The sequence below is a fragment of the Aythya fuligula genome, chromosome 3, assembly GCF_009819795.1.
Source record: "Aythya fuligula isolate bAytFul2 chromosome 3, bAytFul2.pri, whole genome shotgun sequence".
Taxonomy (NCBI): domain Eukaryota; kingdom Metazoa; phylum Chordata; class Aves; order Anseriformes; family Anatidae; genus Aythya; species Aythya fuligula.
The window spans coordinates 11,020,134-11,041,014 of record NC_045561.1 but is presented as its reverse complement, the minus strand read 5'-3'; the positions used below and the strand labels follow the sequence as shown (position 1 = coordinate 11,041,014).

Below are 20,881 nucleotides of genomic sequence, written 5' to 3'. Positions count from 1 at the left end.
GCGATTAACTATACAGGTCAGATAGGAAAACATTTCTCTGTGAGCTGTTGAGCACATACAATATTAAGTTTAAATTCCTATAAAATAAAATAATACCGTTAGTAGACACTCGTATGTGATCTACCTTTCCTACAAAACTCTAAAAAGACGGCTATTAGTGCATCTATTTTATGGACAAGGAAACAAAGGGGAAATGTGAGTGATATAACAAGAATAATTCAGGTTAAAATAGTCAACACAGGGAAGAGCCCTGACTTGCCTTCTGGTGGAGTGGCAGACCTGCTGCCTACTTGCATTTGGAGAATGTGATTAACTGAAAAGATGCCGGGAAAGCCACAAATATTTATTTTTTTTAATTAAATATATTTTTTAATTAAAAAAAATATATTAATTTAACATTGACTTCAGATAGTCTATTTTTGATTCTCACCAGCATAATTAAAAATAATAATAATAAAAAATGTCACGGGTTTCCTCTTATCCTATAAATGTTGAGAGATAAGGTGATTTGAAACACCATAGATCAAAATCACGTGCACAGATTGGGACCTGGGGTGAAGGGAAAAGATGCCTATTGAGTTTTTATAAGAAGTTCTGCAAATATATCAAAAGCTGAATTTTGTCAACTGTATTCCACAGCACTGAGATTGAATGTGATCACTTAAAGGCAGAGATACAGTTTACAAGCCCCAAACAGTCAACTTAAAAAATATTTATCCACAATATTAAAGAGCCTAATAAGAAGGCCAGGAACAAGAAAAAAATCATTTGAAGGGAGGAGGAAGGGAAGAGAGAGAGAGCTCATGCAAGCAAGAGAGAAATACAGTGCAGGAAAGATGGAAACATTTCTTTAGGGACTAGTTACAACCAACAAGCCTTCTTAGACATGCCCATCGACCATGTAAGCATATTCCATGTGCTATGCTGATAAAGGAGGGTTGCAGCAGTTTTTTTTTTCCTTGTCTTCAATAAGGGTACACAACATTTAGAAAATAATCTGCAGGGGAAGAGCTGTGGCACAAATAACATTTATAAGGCAATCCTTTTTAATGGAAGGAATTTCAGAGTCCTCCTCATCTCACAGTCCAATCAAGGGTGATATGCATTCAAAAAGTGAATATTAAATATGCACAGAGCAAACAGAACAGGAAAAAAATGAATATTGAAATAATTTACATGCAATCAAACTACACTGAAATTAAGTTTTAATTGTTCAGTATTCTGTGATGCATATGCAGATTTTAAAGTATTCAGAATATCAATCAAGTGTTTACTTACATCAAGCAATTGTATTTAAGCATACAAAACAGATGATGAAAATATGTTCAATCAGCTACAGCTCCCAACATTTACCGCAGGGTTTACATGATCACTTTTAATTCAGTTATTTCATTTAATATTTCAATTTAATAGCTCATTCTTTCATTCAATTTCTAGGCATCTTGCCCATTTCTTAAACACAATAATAATAATTATTCATAAAAGGAGCTGTTTCCCATAAGTTCTCATATCAGCAATTTTTGGAACAGAAATGGTTTTCATGCCTTTTTTTTCCCCTTAAAAATGTTGTTATTATCTGATTCTTTTTTTCCCTTTTAAATTAGACAATATTAAAATAAAGAATGATGTCTGTAAAATGACTCTGGACCCCATTTCAATGGAATTCTGAGCCAGAATAATTAGAGATTATCAGGTTAAAGAATGTAAAAAGTGTGTGGCTAGGTTGCTACATGGTTTATTTTAAATAGGGATGGCTTGGTTTCCAACCAATTGTTGAATATAAGGAAAATGATTTAGAGTCATATCTGTATTTTAGAATACCTCTTAAAATCCCTTTTAAAAACAAAACAAAACAGGTTTAGATGGTGTAACTTCAATGCATTCTTACTATTACAACCCTCAAATTCTATTGACCTTCAAGCATGTAACTTTTTATCTATAAAATATATTATTTGTCAAAGATGTATATCCTTCATTTTATAGTGAATGTTGTAATTCTGACACTCTACTTAGGGTTGCTGGAGAGGAATAAATATATTAAGATCTTAATTTTAAAACAAACAAAGAAACAAAAGTAAACAAAACCAAACCACCACCCTTTAAACAAAAGACAACCAAAAACGGATCCAATTTTACCCACAGGACTTCAGCAGAACACCCTACTTTAAATTAGATAGTTGCAGAGAAAATGAGACCACTGAATGCAGCCCAACACAGGAATGCTCCAAAGAACCTATCTTTTCCTCTCCCACCAAACTGTGAGTTTGCATTTCAGAATGTTATGATCTGGGGGACTCAGTCCCTTCATTTTTGTATTTACTTGGTATTCTGATATTATTTATTTGGATACTGTACTATCTCAAAAATAGACAGACTATTGCCAATACCACTAAGTTCCTTTGGCAAAGATCAATTAATTGCTGGATATTAGTTAACTGCAGCTAGATTATTATTTCTTGTTGTATGTGCTGACAAAATGAAAGTTTCATGTGAGACAACCAGAAATTGAAACCATGACTGTTTTTTAAAAGAAACTATACTGTTAGCAGCAGGGACTACTTTTAGATAGCTTCTTATGATTCCTCCTATATAGGGCTCAACACAGGAACTCTACTTGTTCCCTATGTGCTCTGCCTAAATATGCTCCAGATAATATACTGTCCTTCCCCAGCAGGGTATACTGAGCTCCCTCCCTCCCAGTGATGGTTTGGGCAAGAATCAGTGCAGACTGGTTTTATGCAGTGCATTTGTTGAATGGCAGAATGTATATCTGTTGAACTTTAGCTTAGCCTTTTGGGATGGAGATCATTAACTCTATCTTATTTAATGCTAACTGGCTGCTGATATGCTCAAAACTGGTAGGCATTTGCTTACTGCTGAAACTTCTATCCTCTGTAAGGCTTGGTTGAGATTCGTCAATGATTTTTAAAGTTACTGGGGAACTAATGGAAGAATCAATGGAGGCATTTGTTATTTATGACCTTTGAGATGCTAGTGGTACTCTTTTACCAGCCTCATGCTATTACGTTTCCAGTTTTTTTTGGATTAAGAGCTTTTTAGGAAAGGATACATAAGCCTCAGAGTGGGGTCCACAACCCTGTTGCCTTCTACGATACTCTAGTACTGACAAAGGAAAAGTGCTGCAGAGCCCACCAAAACGGCAATGGAGAAACAGCCAGGTCCATATGTATGAGAGCCAAAGGCATAATCTTCTAAATTGTATTGTGGACATTGAATCTCTGAAGGTTGTCCAGGTATAATCTATATATCCCTTTAGGCCCAAATTTACCAAACCATTAATGCATAGGTTTACAACCTATAATTTTCTATGGATCCTAAATATAGGCATGTTAAGTGAAGTATTGGATTTGGGACCTGGGTGACTTGTTTAAAAAAAATCCCTTATGGAGCCCTTTAGAGGTTATACATGAACATGTCTCAAGTGAAAATTCATGAATAACTGAGAAAATTTTAAATGGGCACAAATATTTTAAGCTTTTCTCTGTCACTTAAACCATACTGTCAAATTAGGTATCTCTGAACTTAAGGAAGAACACCTGTAACTTTATAGATTGTTGGGTGTAAACCCGAATGCCCTTCACATCAAAGGGTACCCTCTGGTATGAAGCAAGGAAACAAACAAACAAACCAAATTAAAAAAAATAGGAGGAAAGAGAAAGTTAATAAGGAGAGCCAGACAGTATGACTCCCTGGCCAGAGAAAACCCTGGAGGGCTGTAACAGGCTGTGGATCTTGAAGACATTCCCAACCTGAAAAAAATAATAAAATAAAAAATCTTACCATGTGATCCCTATCTTGTAGGATTCAGTCCTAGGAAACCTAAATGTGTTCTTGTGTGAAATGGTTCAGATGACTATGTTAAGCATAGACACTTCTCGGAACAGACTTCAACGATTAAAGAAAAGCTGTTCAGGCATTTTTGAGTCAGATTCTCAAGTGAACCACGGTCATTTAGTAAGAAGGCAGCACTGAAAATTTTGAAATACATATTTAGTAAGAAAAAGTCAAGACGTACAAAATATTCTAGAAAATGCAGTAGTTTTAGCTACAGAAAGAAAAGCTACAACATTTATTTCTTGCCCCTGGCTCAATTAATTACAAAAGAGCAGTAGTTTAAAACTATAGAAGTGTCCCTTGTCTAAACCAAAGAAATATTAGCTAACAGATTCTGTTTCTGTGAACATTTATGCCATACACTTCTCATTTGATGTTGGTCAGTCACGTGAGCCTGGGCTTTTGCAGATGGGGCTAACCACTTAAGAGGATGACTGTTGGGAGAAACAGCAATGTTTTACTACATGTAGCATAATTCCTTCATGTCTGTCAAGTGCGCTGAGATTTTCAATACCAGTTGCTATAGAAGTCTGAAGAACAGCAATTTATTACTATTATACATTGTTAATATATAAATTGAAACTCTGGTGGTTTCTTTCTGTTTCAAATATATTCAGTTTTTTCTCTTCTTGTAATGTGTACTTCCTTTGAATTTCCCATACTCTGTATTTCTTTTTTCATACTAATTTTCCTTCATGAGAAAATATTTTGTTGCCATAGCAGTATTTCCCTACATAGCAATTTTATCATAGATGTTTTCCTTCGGATTCCTCTAAACTGCAACTAACACCAACCCAGACAGTCCCTGCCCCCAAACCTCTCCATTCCCCCAACTTCTTACTACTAAGAAACTTCTTAACAGCCTGTATTTATCTTTAAATACAGACACACTCCAACATACTCTTCCAAACGACTCTAGGCTAAAAACAGATGTTAATTAAAAATGCTGATAGGAGTCAACGACACCTGTTGTTTCACATTTATTTTACCCAACCCTGTCTGTTAAATCTTTATTGCATTAATTCTCTTCTTGCTTTTCTTCTATTCCAGCTTTATCCCTCTCACGCTGGTGATCATGTAAATTTAACTGTATGTCTTGAAAGCTGTATTTTATTGAGCAAACATATCAGCATGTCTACACACTAAAGACAGCTCTATAACAGAGGCACAGTATCATCACTATGGCTAAGGATGAGTTGCTGCCTCTCTTATAAATCCCTATTGTATACATGTGATATCTCTGCAATTTCAAACTGGGGCAGATGGAAATTTGGTATTACATTTAAGATAAACAGACTCTTTTCCTCCTTGACTTTCCATGAAGTATAGGGCCAATTTTCCCTCATGCCTGACGTTGGATAAAATGCAGTTTTTTAGTGCTAAGACTTCTCAGAGAATATATATTAGTTCAATATTTTCTAAAAACTGGCTGCCTGAAGATAAACATCTAATCACAAAATCATGGTGCAGGGCCAAATTTTGAATCACTTTTTGAATTGTATTTCCATTACAGTACACTTACACTGTTTAGGTTTGTCAATAGCAAGCTTCTTTGTTCATATTAAAATAATGCAGTGATAATGCCCATACAATCTCCACACATAACAGTTCCATTACAGCAAACAGTCTCTAGAAGTTTTGTCAGGTGAATTTTGGCACATTTTGGGGGAAACAAATACAAAACTAATGAGTGCTTTATGCTTTTGCTGCAGGTTATCACATGTAAGAACGTCAAATGTATGAATGGCTGTTTGCTCAGACCAAAGGTGCATCTAACCTAACATTTTACCAATAGCTAGGCACCTAGGAAGGGATATAACAATAGGGCAAGCATATGGTGATGCTTTCCTAGGTAGTCTCCTAGTCTCCAACAATTTGTGGTTGAGGGATTTGCTGAGCCAGAGGTGGTTTCTATGCTGGTATTCCTCAGTGAATTTCTCTTCCCTCAATCTTCCCTTTGAACTCATATACAATTCTATCATCCACAACATCCTGTGGTAAGAAGCTTCATATTTTAATTATATGCTATGCAAAGAATCGCTTTATTTTGAACCTGCCACGTGCTAGCTTTGCTTGATGACCCCTAGCTTTTCTATTAGAAGAAGCAACAAACAGTCATTTACTGTCCTCTTTCTCCCTAACACACATGATTTAATAGATCTCTATCTCAGTTGCCTCTTCTATAGGTTGAGGAGTTCTACTCTACTTAGTCATTCCTTTCACTAAAGCTGTTTCATGCCTTTAATCATCCCAGCTGTCCTTCATAAAGCTTTTTGAGTACTACTATATCCTTTTACAGATCATGGGACTCCGAAACTACACACAAAATTCACAGTTCAGGTGAACTGAACTTTGTTGTTTTGTTTTCTGCTCCTTTTCTAACAATTCCTGGCATTCAATGTCTTTTTGTACTTGTGCTGAGCACTGAACTGACTACCAGTTATACGACCCAATTCTTCTTCCTGAATAATTACGAGCTCAGACTCCACCATTTTATACATGAAGTTGAGTCACACCCTGCCACCTGCTTCACTTTGGATTTACTTACATTGAACTTTATTATCAGTTTTGGCATTATGTCACTGAGTCCTGTGAAGTTCTTTTGCTGTTCTTCACAGAAGGTCTTTATCTTTACTCATCTGAATGATTTAGTGTCATTAGCAAATGCTGACACCTCACTATTTTCTCTTTTTCTACATTACTTACGAATATACATGTAGATCTACTGTAGTTACAATTTGGTGACCTCCACTCAGCGAGACAACTGATCTTTCACTGTTTCTTACCTTCTAAAAAAATTATCTGCAAAAGGGGATCTTCCCTCTTATCCTATGGCAGCTTAGTTTCTTTAAGACACTTTGCTGAGATACCTTCCAAAAACGTCTTCTGTGGTCGAACTTTCCTCAATAGCAGCAGGATATCCTTTACTGACCATAACTACTGATATCAAAGAATCCAGAGTTTTATGAGACATGATTTGACAATACCGCTGACTCTTCCTGGGTACATGTTTATATGTTCATCATCTTATTAAAATATTAGTTTCTACTAATTTGACTGGTACAGAGGCTAGACTTACAGGACTATAGTTCTTTAGGTCTCTCCAGAATATATTTTAAAAACAGATAATATTTCCCATATTCTTGTCTTTAGTTGCTAACTTCATTTGAAATAAGAGGTTATACACCACAGTATATAGCTAAGCCATTTTATGCTTGACAGTCCTTAGAAATTCTCAAAGAATTTTATCTAGTGTTGTTCATATATTATTGCTCATCTACCTAGATTGTAACCCATTTTACTGATATTTCAACACTTAACAGTGCAAACTAAGAAGTGCCCCCATCCTCTCCTATCCAGGTCAACTAGACAAAAGGGGATTTCTTAAGAGGTCTTTTATGTCTATCTGATTTTTGTGTCTTTCTATAAACCTTTCTTCAAATATGTTTGCTAGTCAGAAACCATATTTGAGCACCTAAGATCTTTCTGTTAACTGGACAGTAATAATGGGATATAGGAACTAGCCATTTACAGTGCAAATCATCCAATTTATCTTCAAACAGCTCATTTTTACATGGCTCATTTAAGCTAATCAGATATGTTCCCTTTATAGTTAATTGATAGGGATAGGCACTGACATTTGATTGTTCACACTTATCCTAGACATCTCCCTTCGATGGGATTACTCATCCTTTGGGCGCCCACATCCTTCTACTAACTGCGGAGGCAGCCCAGATGAATGTGTAGGACATCTAAATTCTACATTATTAAGTCAGGAAAGGTGAGGTGCAACCCCAAGACATTATATCCAGTTATTGGACAATTGACTACTGCTGACTTGTTCTAAATCTTACTTATCACATACTTCCCTTAACAGGCTTTTCAGCTGTGAAGAACCACAAAAGGGAGCTCTGCATTTGAAGACTGGAAACCTAGGACTGCCTGACCAGTTAGCTCTTCCTGGGGGACACTGGATGGAAGAGGGAGAAAATTCAGAAAATTTAAGCTCTTTTAAGGAAGAAAACAGACTGTTTTTGTACATAACAAACAGATTACAGGTTGCCAAATCCCGTTCTGTTCTGATCTGATGAATGGCGCTCAGGACAGAACTGTCAGACGGCCCACATACAGGAAAGTGAGGTGTGATGATAGGGCTCAGGAAGATTCTGAAGATGAATGAAGGAAAAGTATCTTGGTAAAGAGATGTATTGGGTTTACATGGCAAGGTTTTGGTAGCAGGGGGCTGCAGAGATGGCCTCTGTGAGAAGAGCCTGGAAGCTGCCCCATGTTAGATAGAAGCCAGTTCCAGCCAGCTCCAAAAGGGACCCACTGCTGGCCAAGGCTGACCCAATGAGCAACACTGGTTGTGCCCCTGGGGGAGCCAATTTGAGAAAGGGAAAAAACACTGTGTAACAGCAGCTGGGAGAAAAGGGTGAGAAAATGTGAGAGAAAGAATCCCAAAGACACCAAGGTCAGTGAGGAAGGAGGAGGAGGTGCTCCAGGCTCTGGAGCAGAAGTCCCCCTGCTGCCCATGAAGAGGACCCTGGTGGAGTTGGTTGTCCCCCAGAAGCCTGTGGAGATCCCAGGTGGATGGCATATGGCCTGAAGGAGGCTGTGGAGAGCCCTCACAGGTGCAGACTCTGGGCCAGAGCTGTAGCTCATGGACAAGAGAAGCTGCCCATGGGGCGTGCTGGTTGTGAAAAAGTTTGTCTTCCCGAGCAGCCGTATTGAGGCCGTGAGGTGGCCACTCCAGGAGACACCATTAGTGACTAGGTGAAGTTAATAAGTAGGGAGTACCTGATGACACGCAAAGGAAAGCTGACTGACCTACCACAGCAGCTTAAATATGAAGATGTGTTAAGAACTTTCTCCTGGTTTCGTCCATGAATATGGTATATTTTTGTTGGTATATTTTTGTGCTGTTTCTGCACTTGATGTATGCCCAAAGCCCTCTGGATTTGCACAGCTGGTACAGAAGGAAACATGACTTTCTGAGGGCAGATTATGAGTTATATAATACACACCACAGAACGATGGTCTCTATTTGGGCTCAGCTTCTAAAAGTATGAATATCAAAGATTAACCAGCATAGGGGGGATAGCCTTGGCACAAAGAACATTAGTCTGGCATGGCTATTCCATTTTCCTCTTTAAAAGTGTGGTCCCACGGGTGGAGACGTAGCAGAGAACTGGAGGAGGTATGGGACTCTGGGCCACCAAGCAGCCAGCTATTGGTGGCTGTGGGAAGCTGTAGCACAGCAGAGCAGCTCTGGGACTGCCCTAAGTGTGTGGGAGGGGACATCTTTCCCATGCTTCAAGCAATGTCTCCCATCAGGTTCAGCAGAAAATCTTGCCCAAATCTCTGCCTTGTGCTTCTTGTGCTTTATCTTCACGGGATTTTATTCTCAAGCAATTATGTCGTGTTATTTCCTCTTTTCTTTTCTTAGTATTTTGCTCAGTATATCATACATTGTGTTTGTCACTAGAGAATTAAATCCTGGAGCTACTCCTGTGGCGTCAGAGCATCTGCCTGAAATCGGAACCTGTTGTGGAGCTGGTTTAAGAAAAAACTCATTAGCAATATAGGACTGAAGCAAAGACATTCTAAACTTTTCCTGAGATTTAAATATCTCTTTAAATGAAAAAATAATCTAGTTCCATTGAATAGGTGCCTTTATTTCTTGTTTCTAAAACAGGTCAAGAAGCATGACCAGGGGATCTTTTCATGTGCAGTTCCATCACAGCAATTGAAATTCTCATTTATCAGTGCCATGGCTATATGAAAACCTTTGGTTTTGATCGTTCTTACAAGATGACAAAAAATGACTCTTCAAAGTCCTCTCCAGAAGGTGCTACTTTAGTCAGAATGCGGCTACTGAACTTACTCCCGTAGAGATGAATTCTGTTCATGTGGCCACCATAGAGAACCTGACTGACATCAGCGGTCATTTTATCTGAAGGCATAATTTAATGCCTAATAGGTTACCTTATGAATATAAAAGACATTCTCAGTCCTGAACCGTGTCATCATTAATGTTTATACGTATTTTGTGACACACTATGTACCAATATAATTATAGATTCTACTTTTAGGGTGCTCTTTAAAAGGATCATAAAAGCTCTTTGCTCACTTTGTCCCTTAGTTCCATACAGTTGGGAGCAAATCGGATTGGGAACTATTATGGTGTTGAGGCATTTTCTCACCTTTGATTTAGGGTCTTGTTTAGGATGGAACAGTCACAGTGCACGTCTACTTTGCAGACCGCACTGTAGCGATACAAGAACCTGCTTACCAAGGGTTAGTTAGAACTGCATAAGTGATGTCGCTGCAGGGTGAAAGAGCTTTATTTTAGCTTTTCAAAGGTTGTCTTGGAGGTAAGCGGTAACTGTGTCAAGGAATCATGTCAGGCTGCATAGCAGTACACTTCACAACTCTCAAATAGTGAAGTGATTGATAAGAAACCGTACTGGCTGGAAACAGATCTCCCCTGATGCTAAGGATCACGTACTTTCTCATCTCCTTTACCAGTTTTTATTTAAGCAAGACCTCAGTCAAGCTCTGTGTATAGATTTGTACTCACGAATGTTCTGCCTAACACGTATCTAAATTCTTCTTTGTGTTTAACCAACAGAATTTTACACTGGACACTGGAAGAGTACATGACGCTTCTGGGGTGAAGCATAAAAACAGTAACAGCAAAAATACCTAGTTTTCATTTTTGGACTTGTACAAAGCAGAATACTTCTGTCAATCCATTCAAAACTCCCAGAGTGGATGTGATCAGAGCTGTGCTTTTCTCTTGAAAGAGGCAAATGAACTGTCCTAGTATATAGAACAGAGCTTTGCTTCGTAGGGAAACATATTTGTACTTGGAACTGGTAGAAGGGGGATGGATAATGGAATTACCAGATGGGAAGGTCGACATGGTTTTGAATCTTAGTGTTTTTCCAGAGGAAAAAACAAAACAAAACAAAACAAAACAGAAAAGATCCTTAAATTGTGCATTCAGAAGCACAAGAAGAGAACTATAAAGGAGGAAAGGGCACAGCAGAAGCACGGAGCTGGGCCTGCATTCTAATTCCACAGCTCCTCAGATGCACTTCAGACTTCACTTTCCAACCCTGCCTTTGCTTCCAGCTCATGCCATATTTCTTCCTCACTGTCTTTCTGAGAAGGAGAGAAAAGTTTCAATGAAATAGAGCAGGCGCGTGTTTGTGCCTGAGTGTGTCAAACAAACAAGATAATTTCATGCATTAGAAAATATGACAAGTCCAATTTACGAATGCTTGATCAGAGGGAAGCAAAGCCATGAGTCAGCGATGCCGTAGTTAACGAGTGAAAAACTATTCCATCCCATTCCATGTTCTGTGCACGGCTAGATGAGGCTGTTATCCAGAGGCAGGAGGTTGTGCAGCCACTCCCCCATTACACAAATACACTTCGTAGGCAGCACTTAACAAAAGGGTGGGGGCAAGGAGGTTACAGCTCCCCAAGGCTGCCTAATAAATCCGCCTCTGCTCAACATTTTACATAATGATATAATGCATTATATTATTATAAGTAGTGACATCATAATAAAATACAGGAGTGCTGCTCAAGTGGCAAGGAACACCTAAGATATATTTTTATACTTGTAATTCAGCTCCTGTATTTTTTAATTATAGATAAGAATTTAAAGTGAAAATAATTATTCATTCCATAAATACTGTTGTAATGGATCCCTGGCATATAATTAAGAGGCCTTTAATTTTAATTTTGTATACCGAACGCCTGTTTTTGGAGGTATTCCATATTTTTTATTCAGGGCCTATACCTGCAAAACTCTGTACCTCTGTTTTAGTGGAAACTTGAAGATGCCACACGGATTACAAATGGTAAAACTTAGCGTTTGTAATGAAACACACAAATAACGTGGCCCTGTTAAAAGTGGTGCAAGACGGTTTCCTTCCTTCTAAATGCAATACATTTCAGTTGTGCCCTCAGTGTTTCTTGGCCCATTCAGGTTGCTGCACCATTTTCTAACCCGTAGTTGCAATACAGCTCTGTTGTTACAGAGCACCTTCTTTCTAAAGTGCCCGATACCTAAATGAGGGAACCTACCACCACAACACTATTTTTTTTCTGGAAACTGATCTTTTTGATGGCAGAAAAATACTTAGCCTATAATCTCACCGATAATGTGAAAATGGATGTCTCCAGTTATGTGCAACTGGATATAAAACCTTTCCGCCTGCAGTAAAGATTAAAATCATTGGCACATGATTATTACGAGGTGAGGATAGCCTTTCTGAAAAGGTGACTGCATTTCTCAATTCTAGTAAACACAGACACTCACATCTTAAAAAGTACAACAATAACTGGCACCTTTTTGGCAGACTCAGCAGGCAGGTCAAAGATTGTCTCAGCATGTAGAATGAATTAATATTTCTCTCCCAAGAGTGGGTCCTTCTAGAAAAGGCTTAAGGCAGATTGGTGGGGCATTCAAAGGAAAGCTGGGGGGGCAGGGGGGTGGGGGTGAAGAATTTTGTTTATATGAACATTTTTCAGATGTAGATCTAGAAACATTTAAGCTTTTTAATGTTTTAATCTTGCATGAAAGACTCCGCCCTTCTCTGTCCACCCCTTATGCTCCTGGTCTCCTCTATAGCCCACCCCACACATCCTACACTGTTGTCTGTTTTTCGCTCTGTACTCCCACTCTACCCTTTTGCATTACTCTGCATGTCCCTATCCCTCTCTTTAGTCCTTTGCCCTCGCTTCCTTGTTCTTCGCTTATGTTTCTAAGCCACATTCCTCACTCTTCCTACCCCACGTTTGAATTTTTGGCTCCCAGTATCTTTCAAATCTACATTTGCCTCCTGTGCATATGCTTTTTGCTTTCTCTGAAGCCCAAAGGAATTGCAGAAGTCCCTACTATATTCCAGGGAATATTTTTTGAATACCAGCCATACTTACAGTGCATGCAACTTAAGAAGCTCTATGTTTCCTCTGCTTCTTGTTGCAATAGGGAACAAAGTGATTATTTTGCTTTTGTCTCCTCTTGCTCACAAGAGAGTAACAAATGTATCCTAGTGCTGTGTCAAGTTGGCATTGACAGTTTACGGTGCATTTGCATTTAAGTCTTCTTGCTATTATTTTCTTTGGTCCTGTTTACACATCTGTGGAAGCACAAATCCACTGGGAAGAGTGGATCAACTATTTGTAACTAGCCAGCGAGTATTTAGTGCTAAATGAATAAGGGTAAAAAAAATAATAAAAAATAAAGAAAATAAAAAAGAATGAATAAAATAACAAGGGTTGAGACAGACAGCATAAAATCAACTTTAAATGCAGCCTTCCTGACATCCAGATAAAGTTGTCATCTCTGACAAACAGGTAGTGGGAAGACGATTCCATTTCCAGTACCTGATGGGTATAATACATTGATCCAAAAAGGCAAGAGCAGACTTTTCTTCCTGTTTTGAACCCACATTCATAAATGCAGGTTGGCAGAAGTGGCTGGCCTTGCTGGCTCCTTACAGAGGGACGTAACAGCAGAGGCTGCAACTTCTGCGTGCCTGGACGAATTAGTGAGCTTTGTGCCTCGCTGTGATTCTCCCAGACATTGCAGCATGCCTAGGTGGCTTTCTCTCACCCAGAACCATCCGTCTGGTTTACCATTCCTCCAGCAAATCTGTAGCACTTGCTTTTTAGCCTACATTCAAATCATTCTAGTCACTTAAGAAAACATCTAAAAGGAAATAAACAGCAATTAAGGCACAGCCACTTTAATACAATAAAGATCAGCTCTGGACATCATTTCCTTGCTTTCTATCAGATAAATCTCCCATTTTTGAACATTTCATTTTGCACTTAGATTATGTCTTCTCAGATAAGCTTTAAGCATTACCATCTGTTCTGCAGCAATCACATGATCCTATCACTTTGATTCAGTTGAATACAAATCCCTTTGACAATAGGGAAACAGCAAAACAACATCCATTTCTTTCAAGAAACTGCCACAACAGTAGATCGTTCGAGGGCCGCTTTATAGCGGAGGTAAAACACACGGGGAGACCCTCCTGCACCCCTCCCATCTGTGCCCCATGCTGTCCAGGCAGCGTTCTGACACTGATGCTTCATGTTTGCTAGGGGGATTGAGTCAGTGTTTCAGCTGTGTTCAGCAGCCCCAAGGGCTGAAAGCTCAGCCAGGGCCCCATGCCTCTGCATGCCTGCTAGCATTTGGAAGCAAATCCTGAGTCAGAGGGAATACACCTTTCTCTAGCAGATGTAAGAGCGCTAGAGCTATTACACCTCTCAGCAATCTCTGAGGCATTCTTTCCGCATCTGTCCTCTGCAGGCAACTGGCCCACAGCCACTACAGTTGGCCACTGCAGCAACAGATCTTCCCTGCTGGTTTCTAGGAGAAAGGCAAAAGCAGAGCTTGTACCCTGTACTCTGGCCAAATCTATCAAGAAAACTCCAGTAAAAGCTGGTACATATTATGCAGATATTTGGCGCATTCTTCTGCTTAGAATAATTACCCCATTGGTACGGACCCGTTTAGCAGACAGGCGATCCTATTCAGACTCAAAATTTAGAAGATGGTATAAATTATTCCTCTTTTAGATTTGTAAGAAGCTCACACTGTACCACCAAACACACTGAACCATCAAAAATGTGTGAAGCACACACTGAACCATCAAAGAAGCTTGCAGTTCCTCACTTGGCATATGTGGACAACATATACAAGCTGGATGGAACCCAGAAAAAGGGCACGTTGCGAGTCTCCTCAGCATGTGCTCGACAAGTCATTACAAACATTTGGGTTATCATTCAGAAGATTTCTCCTTTTCACTGACTGGATAATTATCAGAGGGAATGCTTCAGTTGTATTTGTGCTTGAACACATGAGCAGGTTGAACAGCTTATATTGATACTTCCAACAGATTGAAATTTAGGCTATTAATGTATTACACAATTATAGCCATATATCAGTGCAATATAAATCCTAGCTGAATTTGGTATTATGAATTTTCTAATGTCATACAACTCACAGATGAAAGCAACATTTCATTTTCTTGTATTTTAATGGTGAAGACTTCTAGACCTTAAAGTATACTGAAAGTGGCTGGAAAATGTCACTCTGAGGGTGACAATAACCAAACGCTCAGATTTCAAGGGTGCAAAACCAAAAACCTCTTGGATGATACTGTTCGTTTGCAATTTAGCATCTATTTAAAGTCAAGATTTTCTCCAAGTTTGTAAGCTGTTTCAATAGTTAACCTGCAAGCAGTTGGTGGATATAAATCTCTCAGATGCACACTATCTTTTTTCTATCAAGCTAAAAGGGAAAGAGTGAATCATTTTATGTGTATTGATGATAGAAGAGCTCTGAATAACATTTTATCTGCAATACCATAGTTGAAAGGAACGAAGTGCAAGTTAAACAAACAGTAACAATGAATGCATTTTTTTCAGGGGTGGTCCTCTTGGAAAATGTTAACCACATTAAAGTAGGTAGTTATTGAAATATGCAATTAATTTTGAGTCGATAGAAGTTGAAACTGTCATTCACCTGAGCAGGTGGTGGAAGAACCTTCTCGCGTATCTGCTGATGGGGTCCCTGTACTCCAGCACGGTTGTATCCAAGAGGGGTCTTGTTGGAGCATAAAAGGTTCCAAGGCTTGCCTCAAGCTGTGCTGTAGAGTTCAAACACAGCAGCAATGAAACAAGTGAAACTGTTTCAATTACAACAGGTTGCTCATGTTTGCAGTCAGTCAAATTCCTCAAACACTGATGCAATGCAATGTTGTTGTAGGACAGATGAAATTAAAATATGACAGCTTGTACAAACACAAATGTGCATATAAACTTTCACTTTGAGGCAGAGCTGACAATGACTTTGAGCAACAAAAGCTGTCAAAAAGATGAAAAAGTTTATAACACATCTAGTTCTCACCAGAAGCATACAATTAAAAGTGACTCATAAGAAAAATACAGTTTGAACAAGTTTGTCCAGTAGAGATCAACTCTGTTAGCTCAAATTTTCTTAGTCCTCTTAGGCAGACAACAATGAACTTCAGTTTTTCAGGGATTATTCTTATGTATTAGGTCAGCAGGTGACAGAACCTTTCTTGTGATGGCCTTGAGGTCTAAGGAACCTCCTTCAGCCAATAGTTCTTTACAAACTTTAAATAAAAGGGTCTAGAAACCCTAAGGGCTTGGCTCTCCTACAGCGTGTAGTGGTTGGAAACAGGATAACCTCCCTTGTAATCAATAAAATAAAGCCCTTTTGTTACAGAAGTTGTCTTCGCTTTAAATACTTTCTGACTGGTGTACTCCACAGCCATAGCTCTGAGCCATTTTGCTACATGTTTTTAATACAAAATTACAAGCAATGCAGGAAAACACACACTATGCATTCGTGTCCCACATGCTTAGCTGGGAAGAAATTTAATGATCAATAATATTTATGCTATATGACTTCTGCTTGACAGTCAACACATGCAAAAGTCACACAGTCCAAACAAAACAACTGACAGAAGTCTTGCTCACTCTGAAGGCACAGGGAGAATTTGCTGCACCAGCACAGGTTCTCCTTTCAAGGTGGGTGTGCAAATCGCTGCTGCTCATCAGAATTTTGTGGGGGCTTGAAAACCAAAATACAGCCAACCTATTGTCTCATTAGGCAGACAAAATCTCATTGATTTTATGTTATTAGCGTTTGTTTGAACTAGCCATTTCTGTATTTAGCGATAAAGGTTCTTTATTTCCGAGCATAGTTACATTTTATTTTATTAGGCTTGATTGCACTAAATGTGCTAATAGTAGTGTGTTATGAACACAGGCAAACTGTTAGTAAATTAGGTTTTGTGTTATCTTAAATCTAGACAGTAAGATAAGCTGAACTTTAAAGGTATTTTCTTTCAAAGCAGCAGTCAATTTAGATTAAATTGAATACAGCGGTACCTCGCGAAAACAAGCCGTACGCTCTTGCCATTGCTGTTTTCTTGACAGCATGTTTTGTACTTCAGAAATATTCCAACCTACATGGAATACGAGCAACTACTAGCACAGTTATACATTCATTAGATAGCCCAGCTTGATGTTGAAGGCAGAATAAAGATCTCAAAGATAACTGCCACATCGCTATAAATAAAAGGCCTCACTGGGTTTTTTGCTAATAAAAAAAAAAAAAAAAAAAAAAAAGAAAACAAATTACTATGCCAAATTTGTTAGCTTCATGTAGAATAACTCCTGGACAGAATAAAATTCCGTCTGCTGTAAACAGTGTTAGGAAGCCGCATGGGGGCAAACACACAGACATCTATTTATAATGTGCATATTTTTACAAGAGTGTTAAAATCAGCTTTTTTTTAGATATTTTTTTTTTTTCATAGGTCCTTTTAAAAGCATGTTTTATTTAGAATTGATATGCTATATTTGCAATGCAGAGATTTTTTAATCAGATCCCCCAAAATGCGATAGCTGATGGTTTGGCAGCAACGTAGGACACCTTGGAGTTTTTCTATCATCAAACGCACCAGAACCCTAAGTATTCTTTCTTGCCACAAAAGATGCCTGGTCCCCAGCTGTCTGCCTGCTAGACTGGAGGATAACACCTTCGCTAAATCAAGGCACTTCAAATCTTGAAGTCTATTGAGTTTCAAGATACACAGCAAATCAAGAGGAAGGCATGACACCAGGCTTCAGCAGAGACGAGGCTGAGCCTAAAATTCATCATTTCTTGTGAGGGACCCCAGCTACTACTGCAGGGGGCCAGAAGATTACAGTGAGGACAAAAGCTGTAATCCTAAAGGAGGCAGCAGAGGATAGTGTATTCAAAGCTTTTGGATCTTGTAGTGAAAGAATGACCCTTCATAAGCACCTTACAAACCATACTAAAATCTCTTGTCCCTGTTACAGGCAAATGTCCCTCCTTAAGCCAGTGCTGTCTCAGTATGATTATAAAACAAACATTTGAGGCCTGTATTAACTAACACTAGCCTGAATTAAGCTAAATTTATAATGTAATAAAGTTATAACATATATAACACAGTGTTATACATATTAACTCATGTGTATCCTATATATGTTAAAATATGCATTATTTTACTTTCACTATTGATAGAAATGTGAACTAAGATGGAATCAACACATTAATCTAGACTTTATTGAATTTATTTCTCTACATATAGCATTTAATTATGGAGTACCATGATCAAACGATTGTCTGGATTATCTCTATTGTCTTTGTTTTAAACTAAATAAATATATCATCATAATCCACACAAGAATTACAAAGACTCCACAAAAATACATTAAAAATATAATCAGTCCCTTACCTTCTCTGTCTGGTGTAAGCTTTTGTTTAAGAAGGTGATTGACAATGGCGCTCAAGCATATGTAACACTGACGACCCATCGTGTTCCAGTTCATGGTGTTCAGGACATTAATTGCCTCGTGTATCTCATCATAACGAATGTACTGGTGGATGATTTCCACAAGGCCCAGCTGTCCTCTCGTGATCACACCTTTTATAGGAAATATTAAAACCAAAGACTGTGTTATGAGTAGTGTAAAACAATAGCTGACTACTTTTCAGCACAGCTAAAAATAATTGGTGTTGGTTAAAATCAGAACGCTTAAGTTAATGATTTTCACTGTAAAATTTGTATGTGATATAGCTCCTTATTATCTTGGTTTATTTAGATTTAGGGTGCTTTGGACAGTGGAGAAAAGCTATCAGTGAACTTCACACATGGAAGATAGGGTGAATGTGGCCAATACCCGCTAGTGCAAAGATCACGTAATGAAGTTTGTTCTAAACATGGTAGAAATAGCTTATTCTCAGTCTGTTATTATTGTGTGGGAGGTAATAAATTCCTGTTCCTAGCATCACTTTCTTGTAGAGATACTGTTGGACAACAGTAGAAAAAAAAATAGCATCAGTCTCACACAAACTTACCAATGTATGCAAGTTTACAGCAGTCCAGACCTCAAAGACATTTTCTACTCCCTTTATTGCAATTGCTCTAGAACTAACTTCTAACCAGGGAACCAGGTATTTCTTCTGATATGCTGATATCATGAAAAATATCAACAACTAGCAACCTTTTGAACTTGTACACATGAAACCATGGTCTTGTTGCCATAAGGGAAAAAAAAAAGAATGACAGATTGCCCACTCCATGAGGGCATTCAGTCTCCGGCCAGTATTAATTAAAACAGATTCACAAATTTTTTGACTTGCTGGTCTCAGCTTCTAAACAGAAAAGATGACTGAAAAATTGCAGAGAGTAAGGTTTTTATCATCTCTGACTAGATAGATGATCATGTGCAGTAGGCCTTATACACCACTGTAGTACTTTTTTTGTGCTTTGTATCACTGTGCAATAAATATTATTTATTGCTACTGCTCCAGATATCAGAAAGAGACCAGAACAAACCTACTGTTTCCCTCTCACTAATTAAAAACATTTAAAAAACAACAAAAAAAAAAATCTCAATCTACATTCTGATGGTGTTTGTCAAAATTAATTTCAAGGAAAAAATTATGAGGAGAAAGGGAACAAGCTGATTTTCAAAATGAATTTTGGAGCCGTAGGATGGCTAGTAAAAAAAATCAGGTAACAGAAAAAGCAGACATGATATATAGAAAAGAGATCTCAGAGAATTTTTGTAAACGTTGTTGTGAATATCATTTGTGACAGAAAATAAAAATAGAGGGGAAAAAAGTGCAGGGAAAACATCTGACTATAGCTCGAGGTGAGGTAACCTGCTGAGAACTCGCAAGTACAGATCTGATGCTTTGGGGGGGGAAAAAAACCTTGTATACACACACACACACACACATATACACATTTGTAATAGAGAAATATTTAATTTTGTAGCATTATTAAAGTAAAAGATATGTTTGTCTATTGTATTTCACTTAATATTTGCATATATTAAAGTCTATGGACTTTATACAGTGCAATAGCTATGTTTAATGAGTGCACATCTGTGATAACATCTAATTGTTATAGTAGAATTTATTTGTCTTAAACGTTTCATGTTTTTAAAGCACTATATAAGTTGGGAAATCTTCACATTAATCACTAAGTGAAGATGAAAATACTTATTTGCATGCTAATTAAATATAGCATTATATTTAAAATATCTTTCTAGGCCAGCAGCACTGAACCACTGGCACCAGTACCAACTTTGGCGTTATCCAAGAGCTGGGTTGACATCAATGACAAGAAGCTGCAGTGCTTTTAAAAATGAGTTTGGCATTAAACACTAAAAATATTTGCCATTAATGTTTGAGGGTAAATTTAACATGAATCTTTTCCTGAAATAAATCTAACTAGACAGCACAACACAAGATTCACAAATCTTGTCCAAGATCTTAAAATGGCTGCTGGAAGTTAAAAATTTATTTGCCTATTCTCATAGTTGACATAGTTAACAGATTTTCAGGGGAAATGGTTCAAATAATGTTGATGTAATTTATAACTGATAAAAACAAAGGACTAGCACTCCATGAAACCAAGAGAACAGACATTACCTAGAGTGCCAGACATACATAGTGATTTAGTAAAAATATGCAGTTCAGAATCAATTACGTGGCTTGTTTTCAATTGCATTTTATGGGAGATCTTTCTTTGCTTGAAGAAATTAAAGAAAATGCTATGGATGATGCAGTATCTGTAGGATCCAAAAATCCTTTTTTTTTTTTTTTTTTTTTTTTTTTTGGAACAGCAAAACCAGAGGTGTTTCAGGTGCCAGTAAGAACAGTTTATTCTAAAAAAAGTAGCTGATTACTATATACAAAAAAAAAAAAAAAAAAAAAAAAAAAAAAAAAACCACAAACATTCAAAAACTCTACAGTATTGCCTTGAAAATTTTCTGTGTATTAGTATGTAATTCTATTAACAGAAAAATATGTTTTAAAAATAACAACAACAAAAAAAAAACATAGTAGCAATTCTACCCTCTTCACAAAATTAGAGGCCAAATGTAAGACATATGTGCTGGTTCAGCAGTACACCCTTAAGGG

General features: G+C 37.8%; 1 protein-coding gene across 1 annotated transcript in view; it reads right to left on the bottom strand.

Moving 5' to 3' along the window:
* The window catches only part of WDPCP (WD repeat containing planar cell polarity effector), a 116,768-nt gene that overhangs the window by 33,753 nt on the left and 62,134 nt on the right, over positions 1–20,881 (bottom strand). The window contains exons 11-12 of the mRNA XM_032183700.1: positions 18,183–18,371; positions 15,413–15,536 (exon numbers count right to left, since the gene is read on the bottom strand). Of these exons, the coding sequence (XP_032039591.1) occupies positions 15,413–15,536; positions 18,183–18,371 (313 nt within the window). The remainder of the gene's footprint in view (positions 1–15,412; positions 15,537–18,182; positions 18,372–20,881) is intronic.